The sequence below is a fragment of the Silurus aristotelis genome (assembly GCF_946808225.1).
Source record: "Silurus aristotelis genome assembly, chromosome: 24".
NCBI lineage: Eukaryota > Metazoa > Chordata > Actinopteri > Siluriformes > Siluridae > Silurus > Silurus aristotelis.
In genome coordinates, this window is record NC_139597.1 from 11,522,895 (window position 1) to 11,542,370 (window position 19,476).

General features: G+C 38.6%; 1 protein-coding gene across 1 annotated transcript; it reads left to right on the top strand.

The window, feature by feature from the left end:
* The first annotated feature begins 442 nt into the window (after positions 1–442).
* LOC310719170 (serine/threonine-protein kinase pim-3) lies at positions 443–4,797 on the top strand. Its single transcript, XM_083528625.1, has 6 exons — positions 443–964; positions 1,228–1,337; positions 1,466–1,516; positions 1,600–1,963; positions 2,717–2,893; positions 3,201–4,797. Exons 1-6 carry the CDS (start codon positions 877–879, stop codon positions 3,383–3,385), a joined length of 975 nt encoding a protein of 324 aa, XP_083384751.1. The 5' UTR covers positions 443–876; the 3' UTR covers positions 3,386–4,797.
* The last annotated feature ends 14,679 nt before the right edge of the window (positions 4,798–19,476 follow it).

A 19,476-nucleotide genomic window follows, 5' to 3' on the forward strand; every position in this document is an offset into this window, starting at 1 on the left:
GTGTGTGTGTGTGCAGGAGACAGTCCCACTGATGCTCGTTTTGTGTGTGTGTGTGTGTGTGTTTGTGTATACCCGAGATTCGGCATCGCGCGCAGTCCGCTTTCTATGCGTGTGTATTTCTCAATTGGCTGAACGAGAACGCTGTATTTATAAACGCTATTTCATTGGTGGAGGCACCGTGAGATGCAAATAAGCCTCACCACGCACCATCCAGACATTGTTATCATTGAGCGTCGAACTAGTTCCGCCGCATGCGACATTTAAAAAAAAAAAAAAAAAAGCAAATATTTCGTGTTTAGCTCGACATATATTTCGCGTGTCACGTTTGCCCTCTCAAAATAATGAGTAATAATCGACTCTTTAGTCAGGGGTAAAGAAGGATCCCCAGGAGGCGGAGGGATATTGCTCCGCACACGCGTCAAAATATTGCCGTTATAGGAGTGGGATTAGTGCGCGCCACGGCTCAGACGCAGCGCAGACCGGTTCCAGTGTGGGGAAAAAAGAGAGACGTCCAAAACCGAACGGTTCATTCGCGTACATGTAACGCCAACTCGTCTCTCCTTGGTGTTTATCAGGGTGGACAAGTGTCGCCGAGGATTCTCTTTATTTTTCAAGCCAGCCAAGGATTGTATTTATCTAAGCGCCGAATGGACTTTTTCGACCGCTTTTTCTCGGAGCCGCAGCGCTGCATCGGGATCTAACGGACCTGTGTGTCGGTTCACCTTCGCCTCATCTCTGTGTGCGCGCGCCCGCGCGTGTGCCTTGGGTTAGCGTCGCAGCTCGGAGAGCATTTTCTCCACCCAAATTGGACGGGGAAAAAAATCAAATAATAGAGGATTCCTTTATTTTACAACTATAACCTCATGTGCTGAAAATATGCTGCTGTCAAAGTTTGGCTCTTTTTCGCACATCTGCAGCCCGAACAGCGTGGACCATTTACCGGTGAAAATTCAGCTTCAGCCAGGTGAGTTAGCCGGCTTGCTAACCGAGTGAAAAAATGTGGGTTATTTTTCTCCTCGTTATAGTTTACCACAACCTAGCTAGTAGTACCGTTTGGGTTTTATATATCTGTGTGTCTCAGGAGATAGTAATTAGCTTAATTCGCTAAGCGGTGTGGATCCACAGCTCAACGGTCACGACGTTCATTCGGTCTTTTTCTGTGTCTCTCCTGTGGTGAAAAAATGACCGATGTACCTGAATGTTCCTTCTTCTTGTTTTAATCTGCAGTGAAAGTGGAGCCTGAGCCTTTTGAGAAGGTCTATCAGGTGGGTTCCGTGTTGGGAAGCGGGGGATTCGGGACGGTTTACGCCGCAAGCCGGATTTCTGACGGTTTACCGGTGAGTAAAACACACAAACGTGCGAGTGCGCGCTCTTACGCACACACGCACGCGCGGCGGCGCCTTTGATCTCCTTTTCAAAATCTCGTGCACGTTTTTATACGTCCTCTCGTTTTGTTTTATTGCAGGTCGCAGTCAAACACGTCGCGAAGGAGCGTGTGACCGAATGGGGGACCATTGTAAGTAGTGTTTTGAATGCCATATACAAGTGTCCTTGTTCCAGCAGGGATTTTTATTAATAACAAACTAATTCCTCTTTTAGAATGGTGTGATGGTGCCTCTGGAGATCGTGCTGCTGAAAAAAGTCGGTTCCAACTTTCGTGGAGTCATAAAGCTGATGGACTGGTTCGAGAGGCCAGACGGCTGGCTGATCGTTATGGAGAGACCGGAGCTGGTCAAAGACTTGTTTGACTTCATCACAGAGAAGGGCGCCCTGGAGGAGGGCACAGCACGAGGCTTTTTTCGTCAAGTACTGGAGGCAGTTCGGCACTGCTACAGCTGCGGCGTGGTGCACAGAGACATCAAAGACGAGAACCTGCTGGTGGACCTGCGCACTGGAGAACTCAAGCTGATCGACTTTGGCTCGGGGGCGATTCTCAAGGACACGGTGTACACCGATTTTGACGGTATGCACTGACGTGTGTTTGCTTGCAGTGTTTAGATTTTTTTTTCCTAAAAACGACTGTTGTGGTAGATCTACAGGGGGATTTCTTATGTTTTGTTTTCAAGTGTGGGTTTTTTCCCATGCCTTGTTTACACATACAGATCAGGGTTTCTTCAGCAGTACTGTTATTATATTTGCTGATGTTTTCTGTTGCTATGACATGGTTTGGCATGTATGTAGTCTTCTCGCTTAGTAAACATGAAATCAAATACTTAAATTAATATTGTCAACATTTCAAAGCTTTAGATAAAGCGTTTTTTGCTTCATCCCTGGGTGTGAACAGATCGGCTGCCACGTAACAGATGTGTGTTGTGAAACCTGAGAGCGCAGGTCCCGTGACAGCTCACGTTGCTATTTCGGTCTTCGTTTTGTCTCCAAGACACTCCTGCCCTTTGGGGGAGGGTGTGACTGTTGGCTCTTCGGAGCACCAGACATCTGAGTTATGAGTGATTTAGCCTTCATACTCTTCCCTCCAGCCCGGTGGAACCTTTTTTTTTTTTTTTTTTTTTTTTTTTTTTCCCTCCCTTTTTATTTTTATATTTTCTTTTATTTTTTCTAAGGGCCTTTTAGAATCTAAATAGATCTCTGAGTCACCAGCAGGGCTGACATGCTGGTTGAGGGAGGGAGGGAGAAGTGTCCATAGCCACTAATGTTTCTGTGTTTGTGTTCTGTCCTTATAGCTAACATATTCTTTTTTTCTCAATGTGTGTCACAGGTACAAGAGTGTACAGTCCGCCAGAATGGATACGTTTCCATAGATACCATGGCCGCTCAGCCACCGTCTGGTCACTAGGGGTGCTGTTGTATGACATGGTGTGTGGAGACATTCCCTTTGAACAGGACGAGGAGATCCTCAGAGGAAAACTCTATTTCAGACGGAGAATCTCTGCAGGTTTGTACAGTGTTTCTTTTTTATTTTTAAATTATCTATTTTTTTTAAAGCTATACATTGCATGCTGAAATGATGATAGTTCAAATATATTTTGTGCACTGTACTTCCTATTTCCTTGAATATATTGTGCATGCTCAGCTGTCCTTTGGCTGCAGTACATTTCAGTGGAGTGCCCTGGATATTAATTTTGCTTTCATGGCTTGGTAGAATAATGCACTGTGTAGTAAATTGGGTGTGGTAGTGGTCATTCCGTTCAGAGCTGCTTGGAGCAGGATACTAATCTATGACTTGCTGTGTGTTCCTACAGAGTGCCAGCAGTTGATTAAGTGGTGTTTGTCCCTGAGGCCATCAGACAGGCCAACTCTGGAGCAGATCTTTGAACATCCATGGATGCGTCATGCTGAAGCATCCAAGACGGAGGAGGGAGACATCCGGCTACGTACCATCAGTACGGACACTTCCAGCATGAGCTCCAGCAAGGAGAGCCTCTAAAATAAATAACATCTTGCTCTGAGCGAGAGCACGAACTCTACTGACTCTTAATCTGTATCCCTGCCTTCATCAGGCTTGAAGATTCTTTTTTTTTTTTTTTTTTTTTTTTTTTTAAGGGAATCATAATTTATTACAGTTTGCTCTTCCTTTCAATCTTTTTATTTTATTATTATTTTTTTTTTTTTTTTCCAATTCATAAAATGTGTTTCCTAATGGGGAACATTAGCTGTTTGGGTGGACTTACCAGCACTAATTATTATTATTATTATTATTATTATTATTATTATTATTATTATTTTATTGTTACAAGGCTGGTTTATGCATCTGGCAAGCCTCCTACACAGATGTGGCTGCTCTCATAGAGCTTGGACAACTTTTTATTTAAATGTTTTAATTTTTGATTTGGAGTGCCTTTTTGAAAGCTGCTGTTTTGGGGCTTTCATTGTTGCTTTTGTTGTTTTGTTTGAAAGTTTCCCTTGAGCTGGTTTGGAGGTTACATAGAGTTTGGTGATGATCCATTCCACATAAACCTCAATCCAGTTCAACGGTCTTACAGTGGGGAGGGGTCGACCGATAAAATACTTGAAACGCAAACACTCACTGCGTCTCTTTCTAACGCTGCTCAGTCACATTTTAGCCTATATAGGTTGTCTAGAAAAAACTTTTTTTCCCTTACTCTGAATGTGTATAGAGATTTGGTATAACCGCTGTACCTTCTGAGGGTCTGAACTGGTCCTCTTCTCAGCTTACTCTTCTGCTCTTCATCCCACTGCTGAAACTACATTTGTCTGTCTCCTGGGTTCTGGGGGGCCTTGGTGTGAAAATGCACAATCAATGCAATATTCATAATTTTTTTTTTTTTTTTTTTTCCCTTTTTTAAAAATTTTAATTAAAGATTAACTTGTACAGTTTTTTTTTTTTGTACAGTTTTCTTTTTTGCATTTAATTTATTTGTAACATTTAGACATTCCACACTCTGTGGCTATTTATTTTTTTATTTATTGTCATGCTTAAATCCCAAATTTTGCATATCTTTATATGGCCTTTTGTTTGCATTCCTGTTGTCTTTTTTTACATTTGGACAAGAGATGGTGGATGCACTGAAAGTGTTGTCAATGTAAAAAGGAATAAAAACAAGGTTTACTTCAATTTGAAAGAGCGATGAATGTTATTTAACTTCTCTCGGTTATTGTCATTTGAAATCAAAAGTCCATTAATGTTGTTTTTGGCTTTGTGTAATCTCCCTATAACAGATGGAAGTGTTTTGCAGAATTGCGATGGATGGGGTATACCTATCACAGGCTACACAGCCTCGTGTTAGGCATTCTCTCTAAAGTATAAGTTGTATGAAACCCAATGGAAAACCTATTTTTATACAAGAACATTTCAATTAAACTTTCATTTATACAGAATATTTGTGGTGTTTCCTTCGTTTTTGATATTGTTTACAAAGAATCTATATTTGTTATTGAAGAAAAAATATATGTAACTGGTATGATGAAGCTTTCTGGAACAAGATCTGTAGCAGTTGTGGAAGAGGTCTCAGCTGTGATTTCTAACAATCAGTCGATTTTCTGCTGTCCAGAGTCACATCAGGCCACATCACAGCATTTCATCATTCATTATTTCCTTAAATCAACATGTTTTTATATCTAAACCTGAATTTGAATTCCCCTAGATTTTCTTTTTTTTTTTGCTTAACACAAGTAGCTAAATTATTAGTATTATTGGTAAAAACATGAGTCACAGTTTTCCACTGTCTGCACCTCTGATGAGTGTGTGCTGCCCTCTCTGGTAAGCAAACTACATGAACTGTGGGATGTGCCTGTAGCTCATCGATCATGTATTTTATTACCCTCCTAGGCCTTTGCCATTTAGAAATGACAATGAAAAGGCACTTAAAACAACAACCAAAAGCATAAAAATTAACATTTCAACAGCTGTGCCCGAAGACCTTTCAGGAGTTTGCTATAAACCCAAGAAATTATGAAATGATTGGCTCAAAGACAGTAGAAAAGACACAATTCATTTACACAAAATAAGATGCATAATGTATATATATATATATATATATATATATATATATATTGGTTATTTTGGGAATGACAATGGAGATGATAGCTATTAGTTTGGTTATTAGCTAATTCAAGACTGGACACTTAAAACAAATGGGCTTAATGAAAGCCCATAAATACTGTCAGAGTAAATAATTATATAATGTTGATGTAGGTGGATTAGCAATGGAAAGCTTTATAGTACTAATAAATAGGCAGAATATTATTTTAAATGAAGTGAAGAAAATTAAATAGATGTATGTCACAGAGTGTCAATAAAAGCATTTCACTTCACATTATACAGTGTAGAGTTAAGCATGTGACCTAGATTTTAAATATTTTAAATACTATGATGTCAATTGATTTATTGATGTAAAAGACAATTGAAATTAATTGAGCCAACACTCATGAGTCGATTATTAAAAATAAACTGATTAATAATAGAAATGATTTTAAGATGTTATACACATTGTTTAATCTCATAAATGACTTTCAAAAGCTAACCAAAGGGATTTGCCTGTAACTGTGATATTCTTTAATTTATCATATTCCTCAAATACTATAATCTTAAAAGAATATAATATTTCTGGTTACATATTGATCAACATATTCAGCAGATTCAGTGGTATGGTAAAACATTTCATAATTTCCTCAATTGAAATCCTGTTGTTTTTTATTTTATGGAAGCCTGAGGTTTACACCCCTTAATACACAACCTGCCCAGTTACAATAAATAAGCTTGAGAACCATGTAAACCAAGTGCAAATTCTTTTCACAAAACAATATAACAAATAGAAACTAATTATAAATAAATTCACAAACCTAATTATCTTTAAAAAAGCATATTTTAATATCCAGCATTTAATGTTCTAATGTTTTAATGTATTTTATTTTATCACCACAAGGCACTATCATGGTGATGACATCTGTTTCCAGATTGCATCCTGGGTAAAATGTTCTGCCTTAAAAGCCCCCTTAGGCTTTTTACATGTAAATGGCTGTTATCTTAATCAGGCCTTCTTTTAAGGTAGAACATGATCTTTGCATGTGGCTCCCAATGTAAACTGAGAGAGCATATGCCCCTCTGTTTCTCTTGCTGAGTTTCAATCTTATTAAAAAGGTGTTTTCAATCAGACCTCCTTAATTGGAAGCAAACCAGAAGGAATATAGCATGCCATTAAATCTGTCAAATGTTTCATGAGATCCACTTTGACCCTAAACCTATTTTTATTAAGAATGATTAGAAATAGCAAATGAACCGTAAACATAAAATAGCAATCTCTAAACGCACTTGGAGACCGCAATGAAAAACAAGAAAGAAAATGCTTAGCAATTAAGGGACATCAGTGATTTTCTGTCTTGTCTCCAAGTGTGAATGTTAAATGAGTGACAGCTTGAGTGCTGGCGTGGCTTCAGTGATAACTGCATGCAGATCAAGGCCTGAGCTGGCACAGTTGGCGCTCTATGCCACTCGGTGCTAACATTGCACTGACAACCTGACAGACAAAGAGGAGGGTGCCAGATGAGCATGTGGACCTTCAGAGTGCACAGACTGAGAGGTGGGTGGCACACGGGCAGACAGAGACTCCATCAGTGTGAAACAAGGACGGTAGAAAATTAGCCAGAATTAGAGGGAGAATTAAGAATAAGAGAAGAGAATCTGTAGTCAATGCTGGCTACTTTGTTTAATGAATAGCCTCATTAATAGCCTATGTTCCCACTCTGTAACTAATGATTAGTAGATATAGTTAATATTTAGCACTGGCATAACTTCATGATAAACAGAGTGAGCTAAAAGATTACTCATCGCTCTTCATGTTATTGTAGCAATGTAGGAACAAATTAATAGGATTAATCAACCATTTATTTTTCTTTTTTATTCCCCTAAATTTTTTCCTTATTTTACTTGCCTACCAGTTCCCACCAACAAGCCAGTTCTCCCCTGCTACACACTAGCCAAAGCTACTGCATGCATCCTCCGAGAACTATCTGTTGCTCATGCTGTGACACAGTGTAAGACACTTGGAGGAAAGTGCTATCTGCTCTATTTCACATACATGACCACATACTTGGTCACGGATGGCTCACTATGATTGACAGGGGAAAAAGTGCCATACACCAATCCATCTACCCAATGAGTACATTTAAATTTGCTTCATTGGATTCTGCCCATGATAAATGTGCCATTGTTTTGATTCAAACTCCTGACTCCAAATGATCAAATGACAAACTAAGAGTGATCCATAAAGATTTCACCTTTAATAAAGGCAAAGCAGGTAACAAGATTTGCTCCTATAATTCCCTCCACTCTTCTGAGAAGATGTTCCACTAGATGTTAGTGTGTTCTTTGTAGACATTTGTGTTCATCAGCCACAAAGGTGTTAGTAAAGTAAGGCACTGATGTAGGGTGAGGAGGCCTGGGGTGCAGTCAGTGTCCTAATTTTTTCAAAGGCCTGAGATTACAGCTCTATAGCAGGCCACTCAAGATCTTCCTCTCCAGACCATGTAAACTATATTTTCATGAAGCTCGCTTTGTACACAGGGGCATTGCCATGCTGAATCATGTTTGGGTTTCCAAGTTCCCTTTTAGGAACTCGAGCTGCATCGCCATGCTTTGGGAACGCTTCTGCATAGTTCATGATTTTAATCACGCGTGAAAGATGCGACGTCACCGGCGGGGTGCAGGCATGAACCTCCGGCTGTGTGTTCTTCCTTGCCCCCGTTTCATTCTGGGGGATAAGCACAGCCAGTGTGCCATTTGCTTGGGAGAGGAGCATGCTCAGTCGGCTCTTGAGGGAGTCGACTGCTTGCATTTTAGCCGCATTGCCAAGGCAAAGCGTAGCCAGATGTCGTGGGGTTTGCAAGTGGACCTGTCAGCCTTAGTAACCACAGAAAGGCATCTGTGGCTCACCCTGTCGGATATTCACGATAGGGACAAGGTTTTGCTGAACGCTCCGATGGCCACTTCTGGCACCGTAAGTTCCAGGAGGCCAAAACACAGTATCTCCCTCATCGCTCCCAAGGGGCCACTCGGCAGGCACAGCCCCATTCCGGCGGTGCCGGGCACCATGAAGCCCAAAAACAAAGCGTTGCCACCTGGACCCCCCTGAAGGGGCCCAGGGGCCCTCAGCCATGCTCTAGGCCCAAGCCTAAGGAGCCAGCGGACCTAAGGGTCGTCCTCTCCGGCAAGCGGGCCGTGGCACCCCGGTCACGTAGTGGATGGAGGAGACCCACTGCTTCTCAGTAGGCCCCAACGGTTGCAGGGCACTGCTCCAGCAGCTCTGGATGGGCCAGAGACCAGTCTTGAGAGGCTGGTTCCCTTAAGAGACATCCTGGCAGCTTATTGTGCTCCACTTGCTGGCCAGTCACCTTTGGTGCCATATTTTCTATTTTCAAACCATTGGCCGAGGTGGCCCTTAGGTATCTGTTTATCAAGACTGCTTTCCTTCTGGCTATATCCTCCCTGAAAAGGGGGCGGGACCTTTAGGCTTTTTCCGTGGCCCCGTCTCTCCTGGAGTTTACCCCTGGCATGGCCAGTACCTTCCTTTCCCTCAAGCCAGTGTATGCTCCTAAGGTGCCCACGGCTCCCTTACGACCTGTCGTGCTGCAGGCATTCCAGCCACACTCCCTGCATTCCTGCCGCGCTTCCCTTCTCATTTGCAGAAGTTAGCGTCGGCTCCACTGCATGCGCATTTTGTAGCTTCCTGGTTGCGTCTTGCCTTTGGCGGATTACACATGTGATTTAGGCCGTGAACAATGTGGAAGTATTCCCAAAGCATTGCTACACAGCATCTCGTTCCCTCAGGGAACTAAGGTTACATACGAAACCTAGAGACGTTCAAGTGGATGCAGAGATTTATCATACTGGATCCGAAAACATGCTATACAACTGCGTACTTTCAGCATTGTGGTAACAGTTTTTTAGAAGAACTGAAGAGTCAGTACTTTTGTCCATATAGTGAATATGTCATAAGTAATAACATTTTTGCAACATTAAAAAAATACAAAGCGTTAATTTGAATGTTCACTTAAAATTTACATATTTCACATATTCCATCAGCTTGAAGAGACCTAAAAGCCACCAAGAAAATGTCTTACCTAAAATTACAGAGAGCAAAAAACATCTTGGTCTTCCAAAATTCATACAAAGCATGTGTGTCTGAGACATGAAATATATAAAATATTCCTCGTAGGGGCATAATGTATAATTGGAACAGTACAAACCATACAACCACAGGCTACTGTTCTACTGTTACTTGATTTTTCTAGCCCTGATCATAAACAATCTGTAACTAACAGCCATCAATCTGGTACATAGTGAAAATGGATAGTGTCATGGAAAGCCAGGAAACAGTGATTAGTACATTGTTATTCCCTGCAGTTTTTGCAAGTCGGTGTACTCTGACTTCATGTTCCTTCTTGCCGTGGCTTTAGTTCCTTGCATCGGCTTCATCATCATTTCCACAGCCAGCTCACCTGGCTTCTGAGTGAAGGTGAGTGAAGGTGCTCATTGTTCTTACCCACAGAAGCAGACAGAATGCAGAGTGTGTGTGTGTGTGTGTGTGTGTGTGTGTGTGTGTGTGTGTGTGTGTGTGTGTGTGTGTGTGTGTGTGTGTTGCTTCAAACATAAAAAGGCAATGAATGGATGTGAAAGGGAGAGTGACTAGTCCGGTCGCAAAGGTCTGATCATGCACCGAAAAGTTTGCTTACTCCTGTTGCCAGGCGCTCCATCAAAATACAACAAACAGTGAGTAAAGAGTCAAGAGAAACACTAATAAGATTGTGGTGCCCAATGACACAAACACTAGTATGTGCATCATGTCAGCCCATCTGCTGGATATGGATAGTTATATGCATTTCATCAAGTGTGGACATTTCTCCTGTGTGGACATTAGAGTTGTTTTTCGATCATATATCAATATTTGGACTCTTTTTTTAGGAAAGTCCCTGTGATTTTAGTCTGAAAATATGTGCTCTAAAAAGGAGCTTATAGACAGTTAACATTCTGTGGGGTTATTTATCAAATTTATCAAATGTCAACATGAGCAAAAGATACAGTTTTATAAATTTTACTCATTGAAATCTCATTAGTTCAATTCAGTATTATTAGTAGAATGCTTTCAACAATAGATATAGAGGAGAGTCCTAGGGTGAGCAAAGGACACTCTTTAGTGTCTAAGTCTCCAGGGATTATTCTCTGTTCAAGATTAGCTACTCGCTCTGATTAGGTCATGAGTGAGCGTCGTTGTAAAAGTATCCTAGGATGACTCCAGGATCTTCTGTCACACGCCTTAGAAAAGATGCAGCGTATGTACGGTTATGGAACACTGTAATTGTAATGTAAAAAGAAAAAAAAAAAAAAAAGGTGCACCTGCATACTGCATCTCTTGTGTTCTCTTTGAAGCAGTGTAGCACTGCAGGAATCAATCATGAGATAGCGTAACACATTGTGGGCTCATTATTGTAAATCAAGATGAATGTTCTGTGCCTTGAACATATTCTGCATAAACAACAGGATGGAGGAAAAGCAATGACTAGTCCTTCTTCTGATATAATAACAGGGTCAAATGCAAGGCTGTAATCACAGAGTGAAGGAAGGGTGATGTTTATTGTGCAAAATGGAAGGAATGCTTTTTTCTTGTGCCCCTGGCAAAGACAGTCATGATATAACAAATGAATATTGCAAAAGGTTTGATCTTTGGCTTGCTAATGCATTATATATATATATATATATATATATATATATATATATATATATATATATATATATATATATATATATATATATATATATATATATATATAAAGATCTTAGAAAAATATGTCATTGTCATTGTATCATTCTACTATTCTTTTTATTCACTTTCTGTTTCAGAGTGGAATTTTAAGGTTAACATGACAAACCAGGCCGAACTGCCAATTTCAGTTGAAATCAAAATCATTAAATCATTAATCCACATATACAGCCTAAAGATCCATGACATTAATGAGCAACTCAAGAACTATTAGGATGTATTTGGCTCATAATTAATATAACCAGTCTACTATAATGACTTAGTAATGCAATTTGCATGAATAATTCTGCATTTAAGGACCCATCACAGAATAGCACACCTCAACAATGTTGAAAGTGTAATGAATAGACATTCTGTGTCACCCAATTGAGGATGGCTTCCCTTTCAGTCTGCTTCCTCTCAAGGTTTCTTTCTCATCACATCTTTGGCACTAACATATAAATTCTTATTTTCTAACCTATTTATCTCTGCAAAAGTTGCTTTGAGTCAATGTCCATTGTTAAAAGAATTGAACTAAATCAATTAGACATATTTAATGAGGAAGAGTTTCTACTTCACAAATGTTCATTTCTTAGCAAATATAAGAAAATACTTGGAATACAAAACTATATAACCATTATCTTGTGTTTAACTGTGTATAACTGTTCAACCATTCCACTGCAATGTTTTAGTGCACAAAGATACAAATCTTGTGTAGAAGTCAAAATGCTGGGCTGTGTTTAGGTTGTACATTTCCAGATGGTTCAGTGCTCCTTGCTGAAGGAAGCACCATCAACAAAAGAATCAATAGATAGCGAGCTTTACCCTTTTCTTTCAGCTCACCATGATGTTTCTTTTCTTGAGATCCATTCTTTTTTTTTTACATACCCACCCCCTTTTTCAAAATCTACTGTTGTTCTACTCAATACAGCAAAAGAGAAAGACACCTCCATCTGGAGCCCCTTTAAAGATGCAGCATTTGCAAATCTCCTACTTGTCAATGTCCAAGCCAATTAGCATCCTATAAAACTTAAGACTGCAATCTTTATTGGATACTGTTTTAACCAATGTGCTGGTTAGCTTTTTCCATTATTATACAATTAGAGCCTGTAGTTTACATCATTTACACAAGTCAGTATTTACACAGGGAAAGTTACTTGTGTGGGTTATAAGGCTTAGGTATAACATTCAAATTTGCAGATCACCTGCATGTATTCCACACACAAAAAAAAAATCAAACACAAAAAAACAGAAATCCATCCATTGTACAGGAATAGGTCCGAGCACAGCTCTAGTTCATTCTCTACTGGAAAAAAAACTGCATCATGCTCTAATGGTTAAACAGATTTACTGCTGGTATTGAAGAACCATAAACACTTCTGGGTATCATCAGATTGCTGATCATACAAACTGCCACATGTAATAATATTGAGGACAAATGTAACTGCTTGATGTGGACACAGATGGCAAAGCCAAAATGTTTACTCTTGATAAAGAGCATAAACAAAGCCAAAGTAAGTGAACAGTTTCTACTTGACTGACTTGTTGTGAAAATATCATAGAAAATGTTACAAGTGGGGTAACAAAAATATTCAACATATCGATTAGCATCTATGGTTGGGGGGGGGGGCATTACTTTACCTTGTTAATCACTTTAACATTAACCAATTATGTGAATCTATGAAGTCGTGCATGTTGAAAAGAAGCAGTCGGTGCTTTCCTTTAAATTTCGACTGAAAACATAAATTTGAAATGATAAGGATTACATTTCTAGCATTCAACCAAACCAAATATTTGAGGTAAAAGATATCAATGAAGGTACTCAGTTATCACTGTTAATCAAAGTGTCTAATAATATAAGGCTAATACAAAAGAATTTGTATCCCGCTTGTGGTTCAAAGGATGTCAATTGTCCTATCTTCCAATCGCACTAATATACCACCATTAGAGCATTGAAGACGTGGTTTTGCTGATCTTAGCCAACCAATTTTTTAATGGAGGTCATTTAAACAATCTAAGCACACAGCCTCCGTGCCTCAATCCATCAATGCCTCCATATATCCATCCTTGCCATCACTACAATCTTAATCACAGCTGTCTTAGTAGAATGAACACTTTTCAAAGGAAGTGGCAACATCTCCATAAAACCAAAGCAGGAAGTTTTGACCTTTAGCCTTACATACTCTATTTATAGATCTGCATCTGCATACGTTTTACAACAAACATTCAGGGGTCATGCCCAGCTGGCCTTTAACACTTAAAGCACATCGACTGTTCAGATGTTAACACCCAGGGTTACTCACAGCATGTACTGTTGCTTTGTCCCATGTTGACACTCACCCTCAAGTGCATCTGAGCTAGAACTGATTGTCCCAGCTGCTAGTTTATGTTATCACCTAGCCTAAAGCTGGTGCTACACAAGACTGTTTTGGGTCAACACTTTTTACAATGCAGAATGAGAAAGAACAGATCCTGAGAAATACTTATTTAGGTGTCAAGTTTCTCTACAACAAAGCACTGCTTTAAACTAGTGCAGATCAGTTCCTAGAAGGCTTGAGGTATTGATATTAAAAAGAATGGTTGTTATTGGTTGTCATTTTAACCTACAAAGGTGAATACTCTCCACCCCCCTATCTGTTTACGGAATCTCTTTCCATAGATGACCCAGCTCATTACAGCGCTCTTGTCTGAGACCTGATCGGATTTCAACAGGAACAGTTTGTTCTCTGAAACGGGCCTGCTTATCCTCACTAACACATTTGCATTGTTCCAAAATTTTCTAAGAGAATAAATGACACACAATACACGGGATATTGTCACCTTACAACTCTTTGAATATGTCAGCAGCTCGTTCAGAATATTTTCAGTTCCGCTGCTTCCATGGCGGCTCCTTTCATGTCTTTCAGGAGTTCTGTTTCTCCAGTTCAAATCTGCACATCTCATCTGCTATTGTCAGGCGCAAAAAATCACAATATGCGTCACATTCTCACTCTTAAACAGCCCTAGAACATGTAATGTAAGAGTGTGCATGTGTTTGAGCAAAATAGGTCAAATGAAAGTGGTCATTACATAGAAAAAGGGGGCTGGAAATAAGAGGCCAAACCTGTCCTACTTTCCTTCTCTTGTATAAGTTTGTTTACAAAAATGAACCTGCACGAACCTGACGCAGACATTCGAACATTCAGGAAAACAACAGGATTCTATTATTCAGTTAATCACAAAGAACACAACCACTGAAAAATAATTACATTAAAAGTGTATATCATCTTATCTATGTTTCAGTGCTGATTTCTACACTAAATTATGCCTGATTTAGACACCTGAAACTATACCAAAACAACAGAACCTAACCCCATTAAAAACAAAGCCAACCAGATTGACTTGCGAAGTAATCTTTGTAATTTGTAAGTGATATTCAATCGCAAGAATTATTTTGTAACATAATTCATCATTTTAATTGTCTTTACTTTTTCTTCTTTATCCACAATGCTGTTAGAGTACCTGATAAAGGTGGAATTAGACTTTATTTCAGCAGAACTTTAGTCTTTTAGCCTTTATACAGTAGCTCTTTTATCTATCCATCTATCGAACTCTATATATCCTGTCCATGCAGGTCAGGGTTTATAGCTTTAACTTTCATATTAAAAGAGCTGTTGACACCATTATGCTATTCACATCTTATTCATCTTTTCACTTATTCATCGTCGACCTCCCAGCTAAATAGTCAGCATCAACAGGTTGAGGATCTTGATGAATGAAAATGAACTGCCTTATGAGAATCAGAAAGCATAAAACTGACTAAATGAACACTGTACAATAAGTCAATGCAAACAATCGGTATGTGTAGCTTTTTTGTAAACTCTTGTTGACCTGATGTATGTAAACTGAGACTTGATTTTACATTGAAACAAGTGTAGTGTAGTATTGTACCCTTTTTACTTCAAACTGCAGTTCAGTTGATTATAACAGCCACTGAGCTATTTGTGATGAAATTACCATGCACAAATGTGGAATTGTGTTTTTGTTATTACATCTCAAAATCCAAGCACTGGATTTCTAGTAATCTGGTGACTTTGAAGATTTTGGTCTATCATACTCCCTTGCTCACCGAGTTTGCACCGAGTTATTTCCTCAGGATACGGCGTCAGCAGGAATGCGAGTATAGAACTTAATTTCTATTTATTAGAGTATTTTCTTGGCAAGGACATTAATGTACCTTTTCTATGCACAGAATGTTCCGGCTCTACGAGAACAAATTGAAATGGACAGTTTTTGGGAATGATGAAATGATAACAGAAAACTGATTAGACATCACATATTTTACGAGGAAACCACTGTTTCCTGGTGTTTAAACCTATCCGCTGGATTGACAACAACTTTCTAAAGTTCAGGTTTGAAAGTGCAACAAAAATCTTCTTTTATTTAAACACTATTGCATGAATGTGTCTGGTGTGTGTTTTTCAACCAAGAACATCTGTAGTGCATTAATAATCCCATGCACTGAGGCAAGACAAGAAAACCAATTTACTTATAGAGTACTTAAAATTAAGTCTAAATGCAGAACAAATATTTCAATGTTTAATATTTACCTAAATATAACACGAATCAAAAAAATCAACTGTATTCTAGTGTAGTTTGAACACATACAGAAAAAAAAATCATTATGATGATTTTTGCCTTTCATTAGGGTTTGTGGTATAATTGTGCAATCAGGAAGATACTGGCTATTCTTAGTACCACATAGCCACAAATTTATTGGCTAGAAAAAAAAGTCCCATCTTTAAAAAATGCAGAATCTATAAAAAAAAAAAAAAAAAAAAAAAAAAAAAAAGAATAAGATTTAGATTAAGGTTTATTGCCTTAAAATCTGCTCTAAGAATTTCACTCTGAATGGTAGATTTTTTTATTCTTTTCATTCTACTGGGAAAATGTCAGTATTATTGTCTGTGGCAATCAAGCATAATGTACACTTAAGGTTACTTGAGTATGTGTTTAAATCAGGGATGATTTGCTGGTGAACTCCAGCCATGATTCGGAAACAACAAAGTTTAAAAACAGACTGAAGTTGTAAAAATAACTGTAGCAGAGCTCATAAGTAGAATAAAAAAAAAATGTGTTTTCAAAACATGAACCATCAGGACCTCTGTGGCAGTTTATTAGATATCATGTTATTTATCTGAAACAAGTTACAGACCTTGCAAAGATAATTATTCCAAAAGAGGATAGTTTTTACAATCTTAAAGAATTCCATTTCATTATAAAGCAGTTTAATTATAATAACTAAATTCAATTTACAATCTCTGGTCTGATTGTGACATGTGACATGTCTTGTCAAGGGTGAAAACTGAATTTGATGACAAATGGACAATTTATTTCCCCTACAAAAAAATTCAATAAACCGAATAAACAATTTATTCAGAATTGTTAGCAAAGTCAATAGTGGCCATATGAACTGTCAGTGTGAAACAAAACACCATTTATATGTGTTGTTTTTCAACAGATATAATGCAATAAAGCATAAAACAGTAAAATGCTGCCTCCATTCAGTGCTAATAACTGCTTATTGGATGTAACCAGACCAGACAAATATTAGTAAAACACCCCTATTATAAGTGATATCTCACTGTTGTACATTTAACCGATAATTATCTGTTCCTGTCTGTTGGCTATTTTTATTTTACACACATACAAATTATTATGTTACCAATTTGATTCATTAAATAACTTGCCCTAAAGTAAAGAGCAGACCTATTATTGTAAGTGTTTGTGTCTCCATGTGCCTGTGTGCCACTGACACATCCCGTAAGTTCAGCTCCACATCCTGTAAACAACACATACCAAGTGTCATCACCATGGCAAAGTACATTGCTTTCCATGAGGCACTCATTTGAAATGACCTCATTATTAGCTGGAATGCCTCAGCACATGGCTTTTCTTTTCTGCTAACTATTAATCAGCAGGTGGATGAGCCTGTTTTTTGATCAAAAAATGACATCTTGAAGGGAAGTGTGTGTGTGTGTGTGTGTGTGTGTGTGTGTGTGTGTGTGTGTGTGTGTGTGTGTATATTTAAATCCAGACTTTGCTGTTGTTGTTGTTTTTTTGGACATCCACAGATGTTTCTTTTTTTGTTTTGTTTTTTTCATTTTTCAGCCTTTCTTCGCAACACTTCAGACAATAATAGATCATATGTCTCATCGACAAGCATTACTGCTTACACAGCTCACACTAAAATGTACACATACAGCACTGTACATACACAGCCTACACCTACATTTTATATATATTTTCTTTTGTATTTTTTATTTTAGTCCTAATAAAATGAATGTTATTAAAAACAGAAACATCAAATTCTATAAGTTCTAGATTTTGTTAAGTAATTGACCATGATTAGTAACAGACCCTGTGAAAATATCTTTAAGCCTGGGATTTTACCTGCAGAGACAGAAGTTTCCGAAGAAACCTTGAAAAGCCATGTTTTTCCCAAGAAAACTGCACCACATATTTTGTACATTTGTCAAACACGTGCATGTTTCATGTGTTCTTCTCACCACTTAAGGAAATAAGGAATGCTGATTTGACGTGTCAGCCTGGATTGTGTGCAGGGCCAAACCACAGGAATGAAACAAAAGCAAAGTGAGGTTCATCAGAGAGCTCTTCACTGACCCCAGATTCACTGCACAAAAAAAGCATTATGGGCGATCCAGCAAGCTTTGGGTTCAATTGTAGTTCACTCTATGAATCTGGGTCAGATCAGAACAATACAAGATGACCAGAGATCTCTTCCTCCTTTACCTTTTCCATAATCTACTGCTGACCTTTAGAGCTTTTCTATCAATTAAGCCACTCCAATGGCCCTAGCAGATCAAGTGAATGGAAATAGGCTGTGCTTGTTTGTCATCTTAATGCTGTTGCTATGGTTTAGGGGTAAGCAGTATAATGATGCTCACATGCATGGTCATATCGGTCTGTTGTGCTCTCTGTGTCTTGTTTCTCTCACTGTCATACATTTTAACAAGTCATGGGTTCTTCTTTTTCTTCATCTTCTTCTTTTTACTTTTATTGTTTACCAAAAATTGCTCTGTATTTATCAGCTCACTGAACTGCTCAGCAGTCCTTAATTATTCAAGTTGTGGAAAGGGCTGAGGGCCTGTATTTTTCCAGGGCATTAAGTGAGGTGAGAGAGAGTGTGACAGTAAAAGAGAGAGAGATAGACAGAACAAAACAAGTGTCTGCGTCATCCCAGAGTGCATGTCACCATGTCATTCTGTTATGCATGTTTCCAGAATGATACCGAGCTAGAGAGAGGGACAGGAAAGGGTGATGGCTGGCCCACATGCTCCTGCTCAATAAATGTGACCACTCTCTCATGTGACACTGCGGCCTGGCGGGGGTGGTGCTGTTGGTTGTTATTATGTGCTTGTGGTGCCGAGTGGCGTGTGCCATCCCATTCAGTGATCCGCAGGGGAGTGATTAGACCTGCCCTCTTCTAATCTCAACCCCCATGACCAGTGTGGCAGGTGCTCAAATACCACAGAAGACAATCTCTCCACCACCTAAAGCTTACGGATTTAGAAATGCCTCAGAAGAGGAGTGAATATATAAATTAGGGAAGGAACAGAACAAACGTTTTGTGAAGACCAAGCAACCGAATATCACAGGTTCTACTTAAAGCATGTAATTTTCAAAGAGGATGATACACTTTACAAGTAATAAACCTGATTGTGTGATTACATTGATCTTTCAAGATTATTACTTGTCATGTTGAATGAAATGATGGCAATAAAATCTTGTGTGGATTCTATAACAGACAATGTTATAATGTTTTTCCCTTGTCGGTTCTTTTAATGATAGACTTGTGTTTACAGAAAATGTGTCTTTGACACCACAAATCTATTTGCTGTGCCAATTTTGCACAAAATGGCACACTTTTATTTAATAAGCAGTACCTTAATATGATATGAGAAAACTATTAGACACATAGCAATGCAAGATCGCTAATACGTTGCTAAGACATTAATAAATGACTATGTAAGTATTATGAAAATTGCATGATTACAAACTATACACTATTTATATGGAGTTATTAATTATATAGGGTCATTGAAATATCTGCATTAATAATAATAATAATATTTATATAATTCTATGATGTTGATTTAGGATTTGTGGTATGAATTTCCTGTACTTGATGTAACTTCACTAAGCAATGCCTTTTATTGTTTTGTTTATCTGTATTATATTTGCATGTTTTTGGTTTTTATTT

Excerpts from the sequence above, each read along its gene's own strand:
- LOC310719170 (XM_083528625.1), top strand. The coding sequence starts at position 877 with ATGCTGCTGTCAAAGTTTGGCTCTTTTTCGCACATCTGCAGCCCGAAC. Across the intron at positions 965-1,227 it reads GAAAATTCAGCTTCAGCCAG|TGAAAGTGGAGCCTGAGCCT; the intron begins GTGAGTTAGCCG and ends TTTAATCTGCAG. Across the intron at positions 1,517-1,599 it reads TGACCGAATGGGGGACCATT|AATGGTGTGATGGTGCCTCT; the intron begins GTAAGTAGTGTT and ends TTCCTCTTTTAG.